The sequence below is a fragment of the Bombyx mandarina genome, chromosome 09 (genome assembly GCF_030267445.1).
Source record: "Bombyx mandarina strain Sakado chromosome 09, ASM3026744v2".
In the NCBI taxonomy this organism is placed as follows: domain Eukaryota; kingdom Metazoa; phylum Arthropoda; class Insecta; order Lepidoptera; family Bombycidae; genus Bombyx; species Bombyx mandarina.
The window spans coordinates 8,506,267-8,521,184 of NC_143216.1; the positions used below are offsets into that span (position 1 = coordinate 8,506,267).

The 14,918-nt window shown below is 35.9% G+C and overlaps 2 protein-coding genes across 5 annotated transcripts in view; both read left to right on the forward strand.

The window, feature by feature from the left end:
- The first annotated feature begins 858 nt into the window (after positions 1 to 858).
- Rab27 (RAS oncogene family member Rab27) lies at positions 859 to 6,955 on the forward strand. 2 transcript variants are annotated; one of them, XM_028170125.2, is made up of 5 exons: positions 859 to 1,114; positions 1,188 to 1,255; positions 1,654 to 1,768; positions 2,130 to 2,326; positions 4,184 to 6,955. In XM_028170125.2, exons 1-5 carry the CDS (start codon positions 971 to 973, stop codon positions 4,287 to 4,289), a joined length of 630 nt encoding a protein of 209 aa, XP_028025926.1. In that variant the 5' UTR covers positions 859 to 970; the 3' UTR covers positions 4,290 to 6,955. The 2 variants fall into 2 exon arrangements, with proteins under 2 accessions (XP_028025926.1, XP_028025927.1); XM_028170126.2 differs by having other exon boundaries at positions 1,684 to 1,768.
- Positions 6,956 to 9,895: 2,940 nt separating this feature from the next.
- Positions 9,896 to 14,918, forward strand: part of CAP (Cbl-associated protein) — a 155,387-nt gene continuing 150,364 nt past the window's right edge. The window contains exon 1 of one of the 3 annotated variants that reach the window (XM_089729773.1): positions 9,896 to 10,352. The gene's annotated coding sequence lies outside the window, so the exon portion shown is untranslated. The remainder of the gene's footprint in view (positions 10,353 to 14,918) is intronic. The other 2 variants (XM_089729774.1, XM_089729790.1) reach the window with 2 other exon arrangements.

Below are 14,918 nucleotides of genomic sequence, written 5' to 3' on the forward strand. Positions count from 1 at the left end.
ATAAATATAATGTCAGGCAACACTTGACACATGATTATAGATTTCGAATATTAGAATTATTTTAAATGTTTAAAAAAAACAGATGATTGTATTTTCGTAAGAAAATGTCAGGACTTCTCATCTAGACACGGCAAGAGAAACATGTAATAGTTTTATAAAATATAATTGTATAATGGTGTAAAAGTGTTCAAGCTATCTGTAATATAATTATAATGAAGCAGTTGTGTTTTTAAATAGCCCCTCATCACGTACAGAACCCAATCCCCTCAAATGTAACCGTCCAACACCAACAATTAATTTTGTGCTCTTTCACAGATACTAAACAGTAAAAAATCAACGTTATTACAAATTTATACCTGAAGAAATATTAGGTGAACAAAATAAAACAACTGAACTTTGCGTTTTCGCCAAAAAGTCTTCAGTGCATGTGGTTTCAAATTCAGTGATTTCAAATTTAATTAAAAGAGGTTTATAAGAATATCATCCCGCCATTTCTTCAAGAATTGCATAAGTGCCCTGCAAGTTTTAGACCAGTATATGAATACATTAACTCTACTTTCGGAGACTTATATTGGGGAACACTAATTTTGACTTTTTACTCGGATTTTTCAAGAAACACGATTGAGACAGCTTTCAACCGAAACGTATTTGAAAAAAATATTATGAATAGACATTTACACGGATTTGATAAATATAAATTTTATAAAGAATACTAAAGAATTCGCTTTTTTGCCTTGAAACATAAAATTATATATGAAAATATTAAACTTAAGAATTGGCGGTATGGCTTAGTTCCATTGCCTTTCTTTTGGAGAAAAACCCTACCACTACTGAGTACCGTATGTACTGACTTACTGACTGACTCTAGATTTGAGAATTTTGAGTCGCGGCTTTAAATGTTTTAAAAAGTCTTGTAGGTATATAAATACATTAATGTATTACTTTTACAGTTTTTTTGAACAATAGTAACATGGATTACGATTATCTTATAAAATTGCTGTGTGTCGGGGATTCAGGAGTAGGAAAAACTAGTTTTTTATACAAGTACACCGATGGGGTGTTTCATACACAGTTCATATCAACAGTTGGAATTGATTTCAGGGAAAAAACTGTGGTAAGTTTGTCTTTGTTGTACAAGGTAAGATTAGGAATGATTTTCGTACAATAATAATTAATAACTTTTATAGATTTATCAGCAAAACGGAAGGCAGCATCGCATACATCTACAGCTTTGGGATACTGCAGGACAAGAAAGGTATAATCAAGAAAACAAATACGTTTATAACTTACATAGGTATTTGAAAACATGAAACACAGGTAGTGGCCGTTTTCCAATTACAGCACAAGAGCGCGTTATGCGACATAATGCTCAACTAAGCTTCAGCATAATTCGGCATTATGCGGTGTAATTAATTTTTCCAATTTTTCCAATTACAGAGCATAATGCGACTCAGTGACGCACAATGCCGAATTATGCTGAAGCTTAGTTGAGCATTATGCCGCATAATGCGCTCTTGTGCTGTAATTGGAAAACGGGCAGTGTTCGAAATACTTTACAAATTAGGTTGTTAACAATTTTACATCAACCAAACTACCTAAAATAATTTTATAAATAGTAACTACTTGTCATTAATTTAGTAATATGATTTTTAGGTTTAGAAGTTTAACAACAGCCTTTTACAGAGATGCCATGGGTTTTCTATTACTGTTTGACCTGACCAATGAGGCTTCATTCCTTGAAGTACGCAATTGGATTGAACAATTGAAGGTGAGATAAAATGTCTATTTTTTATCAAAGCATTATTTGCTGGAAGTCATCTAATGCTGCTACATAGGTGCCCCCAATATATATAATATGTCAAAACAATCAGCACTGCTCTATCTGCATTCAATACATTTCCATGACATTGTAAATTTTTGCTTAATTCTCAGAAAAAATAGTAGCATTTTGCTTCTGAATGAGGTTCAAACTTATTGGCTGCTTGCTTTCCAAATAGATAGAAATGTTATTAATCATCACACATTGTTAATTATTGAAGCCTTTCTTTAGAAACTATACAACATAAAATGTTTTACAGCAAGCAAAACTAGAAAAAAACAAATATTAGATTGTTAACCTTTTTTTTCAGACACACAGCTTAAGTGATGATCCAGATATCGTCCTTTGTGGCCACAAGTGTGACTTGCAAGAGAAAAGGCTCGTGAACCAGAATCGTGCCAGAGAATTTGCCAAAAACCACAACTTGGCATATTTAGAAACTAGTGCCAAAACAGGACAAAATATTGATAGAGCAATAGATATATTGCTAGATAGAGTTATGTATAGGTGAGTCATCTGATATAAAAGTACCTAAGTGCTTGATAACCCAATATAATAGTAAAATATGACTGATAGGAGTTTTATTAAATTATCTGTGTGATACTCAATTAAGAACCATTTTTTTCCAAATACTGAAGTTCTTGCATTGAAAAAAAAAGGAGAGGATAGTGTATTTCATTGTTCACCAAAACATGATTACCAAAAATAATATGAACTTAACACAGTGTACAATAATAATAATGAGTAATAGTAAAAAAAAGTTGAGATAAGATCGTTAATTATCAAGAAATAAGATTGTTATGTACTTGTTTATTAACAGCTACTTTATTGTTTAGATTACAATTTGATCTATTGATCTTAAAAGCTGGATATACCCTTGCAAAGTCCTGACCAGTCCTGACCTTCGATGACTCTTTAATAAGATTTAGATTCTTGTAATGAAAGGAAATCAAAACCACTTAGTTGTTAACTAATAATAGGGAAAGTAAAATTTTCTGTAGTTTTCAGAAGAGTCAAAAGAAAACTAAATGCTTGAAGGATTTTGCCACATTTAAGTTTTATAAATGATAACAGATAAGACATTAATGGTTATATTAGATTAATTGGACAATTTTTTTTTTTATTTTTTTTTTTTTTTATTGCCTTTGTAGGCAGACGGGCATACGGCTCACCTGATGGTGAGTGGTTACCGTCGCCCATGGACTTCAGCAATGCAAGGGGCAGAGCCAAGCCGCTGCCTACCGCAAAGCCGCTGCCTACCGATCCTATGAAGATATTCAGATTTTTATCACTGCTTGTTAAAGCTTAATAAGATTTATGCGATATTTATATCAAAGTGATGATAAAGGTAGAACAGTACCTATATAAAAAATTCTGCTATGCAACCATTCTTTCAACACCATTCTTTAAAATAAAAGGCTAGTTTCCAACTTTTTTTTTATTGCTCATATGGATGGACAATCTCATAGCCCACCTGGAGTTAAGTGGTTACTGGAGCCCATAGACATCTTCAACGTAAATGCGCCACCCACCTCGAGATATAAGTTCTAAGGTCTCAGTATGGTTACAACATCTGCCCCACCCTTCGAACCGAAACGCATTACTGCTTCACGGCGGAAATAGGCAGGGTGGTGGTACCTACCCGTGCGGACTCCCAAGAGGTCCTACCACCAGTGAAAACAACTGAAATGTTCAAACGTTATAAATGATTTCTAATGGCTATGATTTTTATTTTTATTGTTTAGATGGTTGGACGTGCTCACAGCCCACCTGGCTGTTAAGTGGTTACTGGAGCCCATAGACATCTACAACGTAAATGCGCCACTCACCTTGAGATATAAGTTCTAAGGTCTCAGTATGGTTACAACAGCTGCCCCACCCTTCAAACCGAAACGCATTACTGCTTCACGGCAGAAATAGGTAGGGTGGTGGTACCTACCCGTGTGGTCTCACAAGAGGTCCTACCACCAGTAATTATGCAAATTCTGATGTTACGGATTTGATTTTTATTACACCAGGTTAAGAATTATTCCTTCACCGTGGAAGTCAATTGTGAACATTTGATAAGTACCTATTTCATTAGAAAAATTGGTATCCACCTGCGGGATTCGAACACCGTTGCATCGCTAGATATGAATGCACTGGACGTCTTGTTGTCCTTTAGGCCACGACAACTTCACTATGAAAAGAAAATACGTTTTCTTTTTAATGATATTGATAAATTTTAAATGTGTATAACTGTTCAATTAATCTCTATAGTGACTTAGACTTAAGAATTGATTAACAATGGCTAGAGTTTATATTCCTAAGATAACATATTAAAGGTTCATTTTAGAGACCGGTAATGTTTTATTTGTTTTACAGAATGGAGCATTCTGTGGAATACGCTATGCTTTGTGCGTCAGGACGTCGCCGGCAATCTCTACAGAAACTACAAGCCAGACAGGAGAGAAAAATATGCACATGCTAGAATTTATTATCTGTGATTTCTATACACATACTTGAAAAATTTTAACTAAACATTTTGATCTCAAACGTAACTTGTTACATTATGTTATTGTAATTTTAATATCAGCATGATAGTATATAAGTGGCCTGCATTTTAAAAAGACTGATTTTCGTTCTACGTGTTATATTGGTTTATGGATTTCGAATTTCTCCATCGTTGCTAAATGAAATGATTAAAACGGAAATCAAAACTGCCATCAAAAGTACAGGGTACAAACAAAAATCTAGTCATATCTTGTATACACTACAAGTTATTATTATTTGTGAAAGGAATTGCAAATAAAAAAGACCTTTAATGATTCTTAATAATGTACTAGTCATTAACAATAAGATTGAAAGAACTGATTTTCATAAAGAAAAATAAAATGTGTTAGATGCAAAGACGACTGAATTATAACTACACAAAAAACTTATGAATTCGAATGAGATTCGTAGAAAATTTTATTTAACATGGCCTTTATTTAATTGAGAAATGAATGTAAATCTGGTGGAGGTAGTTATGAAATAACAATACGACAGCTTGCATTGCGGCTTATGACGTCATCGCCACTAAATAGCAAAAAATGTGTATCTAATAGGTATGTAAAGCTTTATTATTTTAGCTTAAATGAAAATAATAATTGCTAAATTATTTAACAACCAATGTTCACTATTCTATTCATTAAAATACAGTGTACAAAACGTAAATATATTATACGAAATATGTTACTAGTGGACCGTAGTGTGTACGGGTTGATGCCACCATATCCTCTGTTTCTGCCACGAAGCCGTCATGTGTCACGATTCGAAGAGAGGGACAGCCATTATACAATTCAATTGAGACTTCGGTCACCCATCCTAATACATGCTTAAGATAGGTGACCGCATTTGTGTGATGTCCAACATGAATTGTGCGTTCAGTATGTTCATCAATTGAATAGCAAAACTAGTCTAGAAACACTACAAACTACACGAGTTTGTTTGAACATTTCATGTATAATTGTAACCACATCTGCGTCGACCTAAAAATTAAACAAATGACGTTTGTACTATTGCTCGTCTTAAAGCTGAACGTAAAGCTCAAAACAAAACGCAATGAAGGGGCCATAATAAAATAAACATATTTAAAAAAAGTAACTAACAATAAATTGCTATGTAGTCTATTCAACATTGCGATATTGCAAGAAAATAGTAAATATAAGCAATTCCGAATACTATTGTTGGAATAGCTGAAATAATCGGTGTTTACGTAATGAAATAGATGAAATTTTGTGAAATTTTTGAAAATTCGTGAATTTGAATTTGAGTAAGCAAAAAAAACGAAACCCGCAAAAACAATGTTTACAAAGCTATATGTTATCTATGGGTGAAACTATGGATAGGCCGGTTTTGCATGAAAATTTATTATATTTTAAATAAATACCAATATACATCATATAATAAGCTTGAATATAAAAAAATGTGGGTTAGGCCACTTTTGCGCTGATGGCCTCATATGGTTGGTCACATTAAAAACAACCAGTAATTATATTGTGTGTAAATACTTTATTCGCTTATCTAATTTGATGTTACGTGACCGCGCAAAGCAAAACCAAGCCAGATGGCGAACGCTACACAGGTTCCGCGATTTAGCTAATTTCGGAACGTGCTTCATTGCGTGCTGTGCAAAAAACATTAGTTGTTTATAATTTTTAGTATGTTATATCAAAAATTAATTAAAGTTATTATTCTACAATATATCTGTACAATATTTCTCATGATTTTGTCATGTTTTTATCGAGCCTTTCAATAAACGTGGTGTGGTGCTTAACTCATGGTCACACTATAATATTGTTTTAAGCCAAACCAGCAATGTAAAGCAAATTAATAAATACTTATAGATTTATTATACGACTTTTTAAAAATAAGGGAAATAAATTAATATCTGTTATTATTCAAATAATTTATAAAAAATAAACACGAGATTATGAAACGCTTTAGCACAAACTGAATGTATTTATTCTTATGTTAAATATTATATTAAATAAAAATATATATTAGAATGGTTGAAATGTCCATGTAAGACATCTGCGATTATGAATTTCTTGCATTCCGCAAAATTTTTGCTGTTACAGTTTATTCAAAGTTACTAGTTTTTAAAATTATTGCTGAGGAATTATATATGAAGGAATATCAGTATTATTTCCTTGTAATATTAAGAAAATAAATAATTTTAAGTTCCAATAAAATAAATCCTGATATGATCAAAATTTTAAAATAAAACAAAAATATTGTCGATATGGTACAATGCAGTCATTTGTTTGGCGATTTCGTTCAAGAAGTATTCCATTAAGAAACAATTCGCTTTTATTCAGAAATTACTAATTACACCTGTGGTGATGTCACTTATAAAAGAAAAGATGGGTTTTATATTTCTGATTCTGCTAATGTCGAAACATGACCGCTGTACATATCTAACTACAACAAACAACTTTTATGTCAATATCCAATACTTATTTTGGATAAAATTGACTTTTAATAAATATTAAAAAACAAACATTAAATTTGACCAAACAAACGTTTTTAATATATAGGTAATAATATTTTCAATTTAAGTCAATTTATATTAAATTTGATGTTTCTGTCTATTAAAATCGAGTATAAAAATAATTTGTGGTTTTACTAACAGCTTGTAGTAAATTACGATTTTTTTTAACAATGGGTCTTCGCCATGCACAGGAACGAAGTTCCTTATTATAAAAATATTAATTTTAAGTTCTATTCGAGGTATAAAGAAAATAATTATTCGGGTATACATTTTTTATTATGATTTTTTATTGATAAAAAAACTACTTTACAAAGTTATCAACTTTATTTTATTTACAATGATTTATAAAGAATATATACAAAGAAACAGCTATTTATATGAATAATAATAATTAAGCCTAATTGTGTTCTATCATAGAAATAATAATAACCGTCATCACGTAGACTATACATTAGACACTGTATAGCCATCATACTAAGACTATACATAAATGATAAAAATCTTACGTTACGAACGTTTATTCCCGGTTAGAGTTCCGCATCGTCCCATAAGGAACTTCGTTCCAAAAAAAAACCTGACATAAGTTTCTTTAAAATGCCAATAATTTTGTTTAGCAAAACGAAAATGCAATATATAAAATGATGCGGTCGTATGAACGAGAAAAGGCTTGTCGGCTCTACTCCGACATCCAGCAAACCACCGCCAAGTGTAAGCGTAAGTTCTCCATTCACTTCGTAAAAAAATTAAATGTAGATTGTGAAGTTTTGCAATGCGCAAGAAAACTTTTTAATTTCGCATTAGTCTACCTGATTTTAAATGGCTTAGAGATCTACAGAGCAGTGAATGCAGTCGCCCACTTTAAGCACGAGGTGGCAGGCAGTTTCAATGGTATTGAAAAAGTTATTGTACTCCTAAGTGCTTTCTGCAATACACGATTATTTCACAAGAGAAATGGGTACGGTGATGGTACCCACCTGAGCCATCTTGTAGTACGCACCATCACACAGACAAGACAGAAATAAAGACAGCAAAGAAAATAATTATGAGCGAACGCGAAATTCGTGAATGTATTTTTTTTATCTAGAGGTTGCTGGCATCGCGTCTCCCTGTTGAATGGTCGACAGATTTAATTAGCAGTCTAGGATTCTCTGAAATAAAAAAAAGTCAGTTGTTTCATATTTAAGAGGTCTTTAGTTGTCACCTTCTTTATTCTATTGAAGGAATTGAGCATCTAATGATAGTGGCGCCTCTATGACCATGATATACAGAACTTTTTTACTAGTATGAAGAAGGAGCGTTCAGTAAGCTACTACGGTCTATCGTTTTCCTAATTATTCTCTTAATTTACTTTATTATAATTTGGATTAAATTAATCGAGTATCTGGCAGGTGTTTGGGTGGTACGGCGATCTCGAGGACTTAGGAATTTGCACAAAGAGGCTAAAGCAAAAAGACCCTAATAGCTCAACTCCTTAGTCATTTCCGGCTAGCAAGTGTCCTTACAACATAAATCTCTATATATAAAAATGAATTGCTGTTCGTTAGTCTCGCTAAAACGGCTTGACCGATTTGGATAATTTTGGTCTTGAATTATTTGTGGAAGTCCAGAGGTTTAAAAGGTAGATAAATATGAAAATGGTCGGTATTAAATATACAATAACAATTTTGTTTTTCCTTTGATGTGTACCTATGTCCCCCGTCGGACGGATTCTTTTTGTTTGTTTTAAGTTTATTTTATACAAAAGTGGGTTTTTTATTTATCGATTGAGGCACTACGAAGTCTGGCGGGTCAGCTAGTATTTTATATTAATGGTTTTAATTTTTACCATTGGCCGACATATGGCATGGAAGTCAATGCTTGTTGGGATTGGTGGGAATTTTAATTTAATTATTGCTAAATATGTACAATAGAATTGCTGAGAGGCTTTTTAATTACTGGCAGGCAGGTCCATCAATTGTCAACGTTTACCTTGACAGATTGGATAATTAAAATGTACGATTCACGAAAACCGAAGAATATTTTTTAATAAATATATTGACTCATAAGGTTGAAGTCTCCATTTCATTGTATAACGGCTGTCCTCCACTACAAATACCTACTGAAGCTTGTTTGCTTCTTGGCAGATATAGGCAGGATGGTAGTACCCGTCGATGCGGACTTACAATACGCTCTACGACTAGTTGGTTTTTATTCTTGATGTATAACACGATCCCATATTCATCGAAGTTGTTCGTAAACCCAACGCGGTCACCGTTCTCGTCGAACCCGTCGCTTGCTCGACGAGCGAATTAACCCACAGACACAGCCCACTGAGTTTCGCGCCGGATCTTCTCAGTGGGTCGCGTTTTCGATGCGGCGGTAGATTCTGCGAAACACTGCTCTTGCTAGGGTCAGTGTTAGCACCACACCGGTTTGAACCGCGTGAACTCACATACACGAAGCTGAAAAAGCCTCTTAAGGCTATCACCATAGCAAGGGAAAAAAGGTAAACCATTTTTAGGTGCGTATTTAAAAAAAAACGCATTAGAGGTTTTGTACACATTATTATACATTATATCATCCGCCTTACATATTAAGCCCCGGATGTTTGCAAAATGCTTTTTATGTTAATGTACTTTATGGCTTCTGTTTTTAATGAAAATAATAAAAAATAACAGAATATCTAATCGGGTCGCACGTGTGCGTGTATTGATTTTAAGATTTAGTTCAAGCTACGTTCATTTAGACTGGACATACGATCAGAATACGTACAATCGTAATTGCTTTCATTTGAAACCCTATAGCATTGAGGGGTCGTGCGTGCGTGAGTTCACGAAACTGCAATCATCTGGCCCCTCGCCACGTGTCATGTACGTCTGCAGCAAGCTTCACCAAAGTAAACGTGACTCTACAGTGTTGACGTAGATTCTATATTTCTTTAGCAATGGATTGATAAACTGCAGTGAGGGGTGACAATGGTTCATCGCGTCGACTTTAAAGCAAAGACACAGCGTTCAAATTAGCCCTCCGTTCAAGGACGCACACAGTCGTACCGCGCAGACGCGGAAGTTCTACTAAATCGCGTTAGTACTAAAGGCCTACTCGTCCACAATGTTTTCGTATTATTTCGAAATGTTTTCAATGGACGTATTCTATTTTATAAACCATTTACATGTTTTCAACCCTTGATCTAATATAAAATTTGTTAGAAATGAAGTGGATATGGACAGTGTTGCTTCGTCCGTGACTAGCTTCATCTCAGTGGCAGTTTGTTTATGTATTGTAAGACAACAGATTGGTGCAGGCCGGCGGCATCCGCGAACACAGAAATGATTCTTCCTACGTTTCAGTGAGAGCGGTGCGCGTGAATGTAATCGCAGAAGTTGCGGGCGCAAGTAGTGTGTTACGCTGGCGTTTACAGAGAACTTTATCAAAATTAGCTTTACGATGAAGTGAATTTCTGATCGCGAAGTGCTAATTATTTTCTATCGAACTTAAGATTATGTTCAGACATTAAGAAAAAAATAAATAAGGCAGTGGGTAAGTTTACTCATTTTAAATTTAGTGTAATATTGTTATGATATTTGAAATATTCCTAAAAATTATTGGTTGAAAAAAAAAACCTATTTACACTTTAACATAATTGTTTTGGTAACTATTAGAAAATTATTTTCCTTCAGCTAAATCAATAAAAATAAAGCTTATATGTTTTGGAGCACATGTATCAACTAAGCATAAGTTTAAATTACTAAAATGTCACGTAAATACATTTCAAAGTTTAGTTATGCTTGTCCAATATTACTTAATACACAGAACAATAATAAATGTATTATAATAATTTCATCACGTCAACATCATATTTCAGTTTTACTATACAAACTTCAATACATTTAAAATACATATTAAATTTCAATGGTTTTGTTGGTATATTGAAGTAAGTATACAGACTAGCAGAATCAGAAAATGACTTACATTCAACAATTTTCTATTTATTTATTTATTTAAAATATAGGAACATTATGATATGCCCTATTAGAAGTCAAAAACAAAGAGCAAGCCTATTCCACTTATGATGTCATTTACATCATTCACAGATTCACATTCGTCTATTGCATCCAATTAGTTTTAATTATTCCTAATACTTGTTAATTCCGGGTGAAGCGATGTGCCCGAATGTTGGTTTACGTTTCATAAAAACTTTTCTGAATGTTTTATCGCACTTATTTACGTTTAAAAATATATATTTTAAGGAATACAATAGAGTACCACACAGTACGCGGGATGGATGAACGCTATTACAACGTATAAGTAGTTTTTAATTTCCTCATACCTTCTCCGATTCTAGAAAACATTACAAAACAGTGGAACTAAGATACGGATGGAAATTACCGTTGATACAGTAAATTAGGCGTGGATCATTTGCAGCACTACTTTAATTTTTGGCAAATTATCATGAACTGCTCCACTTGCATTGTTTTGTTTCCGCGGGGAAAATCCCATTACGGGTGCATTTAAACTTGCAATAAACTCTGGATCTACCTTATCCGATTAGATCGGATATCGTTAGAAGGTCCGAGGTCCCACCGCTTTAAAATTCTCAACCGGCGTGCTCTTACCTTAATAAGGAACACTACATTAAGAAGTACATTTCTTTGTTACAACGAAAGACCACAGTATTTAACTTCACCCAGGCTGCCAGTGGTTGCAGCACGTCACCGCGACAAGGTATATCAACGTTGCGATGCGAAAAGTACACCGTGCAAATAAAGTGTTGCTAGATCAAAAAAACAGGCGGGCTTATGATCTAAGTGATTTTAAGTTATCACAGTCGCTTACAAACAGCGTCAATGCCAGGGACGCAGCCAAGTTCTAACATTAAGAACCTTTTCAAAATCTCGTAGATAAAAAGGACATGCCATAGCCCCCGGGAAACTCGTAAGAGGGGCATTCATTCTAGAGTTGAATGGTATGTGGTAAAATATAAAGTATATCTCGAACCGTATTGGATGAACGAACGGTCTAAGGTGTAAGAAATCGATTCTGCTGTATGGGCGAGTGCAGCAATGATGAAATGAGTATAACGTGATCATTTTAAACAGCCCCAAAGAATACACTCCGTCTAGTAGGTAGGTACACCTAGAAAGAGCCAAACTCTCTGTATTTACCCATATATTATTAAAACTAATAAATATAGATTTCATTAATTTTGATATTCTTCATAATATTTTGGAGTTGTGGACTGCCATATTCAACAACATGTATGTATGTTGTTTGTATACAAAAATACTATTTATGGTAACAATAATTACCTTTAAATTTGAGGAGTGTTCTCAGTAGTAGGCAGAGACTTGGCTGTGTCCCTGATATTGCTGACGACCACGAGCGAAGGTGACCACTAATGCCAAACTTAATTAATATAGTGCAAATTTATTTAATTAATTAATAAGTTTAAAATTACATATTTATGCCCTACCTATATTTCCCCTATATAATTAATTACATAGTGCAAACCAAAACCGAAGAGATTTAATAAATATATTAAAATTTTAGTACTTACTTTGATCGTCTTAATAGTTGGCTAGTTACCTTGGGTATTTTTTAGCGGAGTTCGATTGCCGATTGGCGTTAGTATCTTTGTTAAATATGTATGTAATTGTTTTTCTCTATAGGATTTCCGGTAACGGTTTAACACCACATAAAATTCGGGCCGTTGAGTGTGCAGAGCTTATGGATATCGGGAGCTAAATTAATAATTTATATTGCCTCGTTTGATTATTTTTATTGGGTAGATGAGTCAACAAGCTGCAAGCAATGCCCTATCTGTAGATAAGTATTTACCGGAATTAATACACACCATAACTTGAATGCTACTAACTCACCTTCAAATCGGCATGACTGCTTCGCGCCAGAAATACACTTTAGTTTTTAAAACTTTTATTGCATTTCAGATAGATTGTTGTTTCTCCTTTACTAATTGAGTGGTAAAAATAAAAACTATTAGCAAATGTCAAACTGACATTGAATAATAGGGGTGAAAACTTGCGAATGCTTGCAAATTGAATTATTGGTCATGTGAAGGACTTTAGCGTACGCGTCGGTAATGCCCAGCAATTAATCTTACGTAAAACGATGTGTAACGTGCCAACTAGTGAAGTCTGTACCGTTCAATTTCTAACACATGTGATTAAACATATCCAAAGTTTCGTAACACTGTGGTGACGTTAACATGTGTTTACATTTATATTCCGAATTAGCCGACATCTTAAATAATTAGACTTACAGAATAAGGATAATACGAACCCATAAAGACAGGCCATAGGGTATCTTGCAAGATTTTCTCAGTGGCTTATGATTCCGACTCTGCAGTAGATTCAGCTGAGAACCACTGTTGCTAGAGCAGATGTTAACAAAGTCTCTCAGGCAAGCCCCGTGAGTTAGCCTATCATCCGGTGTAGCAGAATAGACTCGAGGCTACTGGTCTGTGGCAGGGCAGTCGTGGCATTCAGTATCTTTTTTTTATGTTAGAGAAGTTACTGGTGGCTTTCCAGTTTTACCAGGACAGGTGGGCGAGCAACGGCTCAGCCAAGAAGAGTGGGATTTGCCAAGAGCTACCCGAGTGCGTTCAGACCTAACAACTCAAAAGTAGCTGCTTCGCGAATGAATATACTATCGGATCGGAATCGCGACTCGCTGAGAAGATCTGGCGAGAAACTCAGTGGGCTGTGTCTGTGAGTTAATTTACTCGCCGAGGCCTTCGTCGCAAGCGACGGGTTCCACGAAAACGATGACCGGTGCTTGGGGTACCTAAAAGCACCGTTAGTGGATCGGGAGGATCCGAAATGACGTGTTTTGGGCGACGTCGACTGTTTACCATTCGGTCCGCAAGATCAGGAATGTAGGCCATGCGATGAACCGACCAAGTCAAGTCGGCAATTGGCGATTGTTTACGTCAATGTACTGGTAATTAGGAAGGTATAAAAGAAAACTTTCATACAGAATTAAAATTGCTCGAATTATAATTATGTCGTATGTGAAAAACATGATGATAGCACGCCTAATGATGAAACGCCTGTCCTCACAAAAATAAATATGGAATACGTCATAAAATTAAAAGAATGTCGGTCGTCCATTTTAAGAGAAGATTATGTTTTGATTAAAATATTTTAAACTCGATTAACTAGGATAAAGTTGAGTTTTACATAATACAATCCACACGAAAACCTTTTTTTTTTTTTTTTCCTCAGGAGAAAATCGCCGGATCCCCACCCGCGCGGCAGGTGGGGTATGTGGGAGTTGAACCTCACTAAAAACTCCTGCCGCTCACAGCCGGCGCCCTACCTCGGACCGGGCCGGAGCCCAGTCGGGGCTATTGAAACGGCGGGACAGGGTTGACGCAGAGCACATTACATCCATCCCACCGTCCCACGAACGCCGGACCGGTGGCCGCCAGCGACACGACCACCGGGTCCCTCGTTCAGCGGGCCGAGAGCCCGCTTTGATGGCGCCGCGTTACACCTTCCCCCAGAGCGGTCGGGGGAACGCGGTCTACCATCACCCGGCGTCCTATTGCGGGTGAGCGTGCAAAGCACGCCACCCCACGTCTGGGTCTCTCCCCGCACAAAACGGGTGGGACCCCTAGCTCTTAGGGGGCCAGGTCACGGATACGACCCCAGTCCCGACCCCCTGCTCGGCGGCGGCGGGTTTCTGCGTAGTGAGGAGAGCTTTCCCTCACTCGCCCCGCCGCCTCCTTCTGCGAGATGGTGCACTCGCAGAAGTCGAGCATAGCCTTCCATGACTCATCGCTGCCAAGCATCGACGCCACGACGCCAGGCAGCGACAAGTCAGGTCCTATCTTTGCGACCAGGACACGGCGCTGCACCTCCCAAGCGGGGCAGACAGCGAGCGTATGCTCCGCCGTGTCCAGGTCGTGTCCACAAGGGTGACACCTCGTCGTCGGCTCAGCCCCTATCCGGCGCAGGTACTTCCCGAAGCATCCGTGCCCGGTCAGCACCTGCACCAGAACACCAAAACCTGGTGCATTTCTATTATTTAAAATCACTTATTTTTTTATCGTATTTTATGAACTTCTGTATATACATAGTTGCG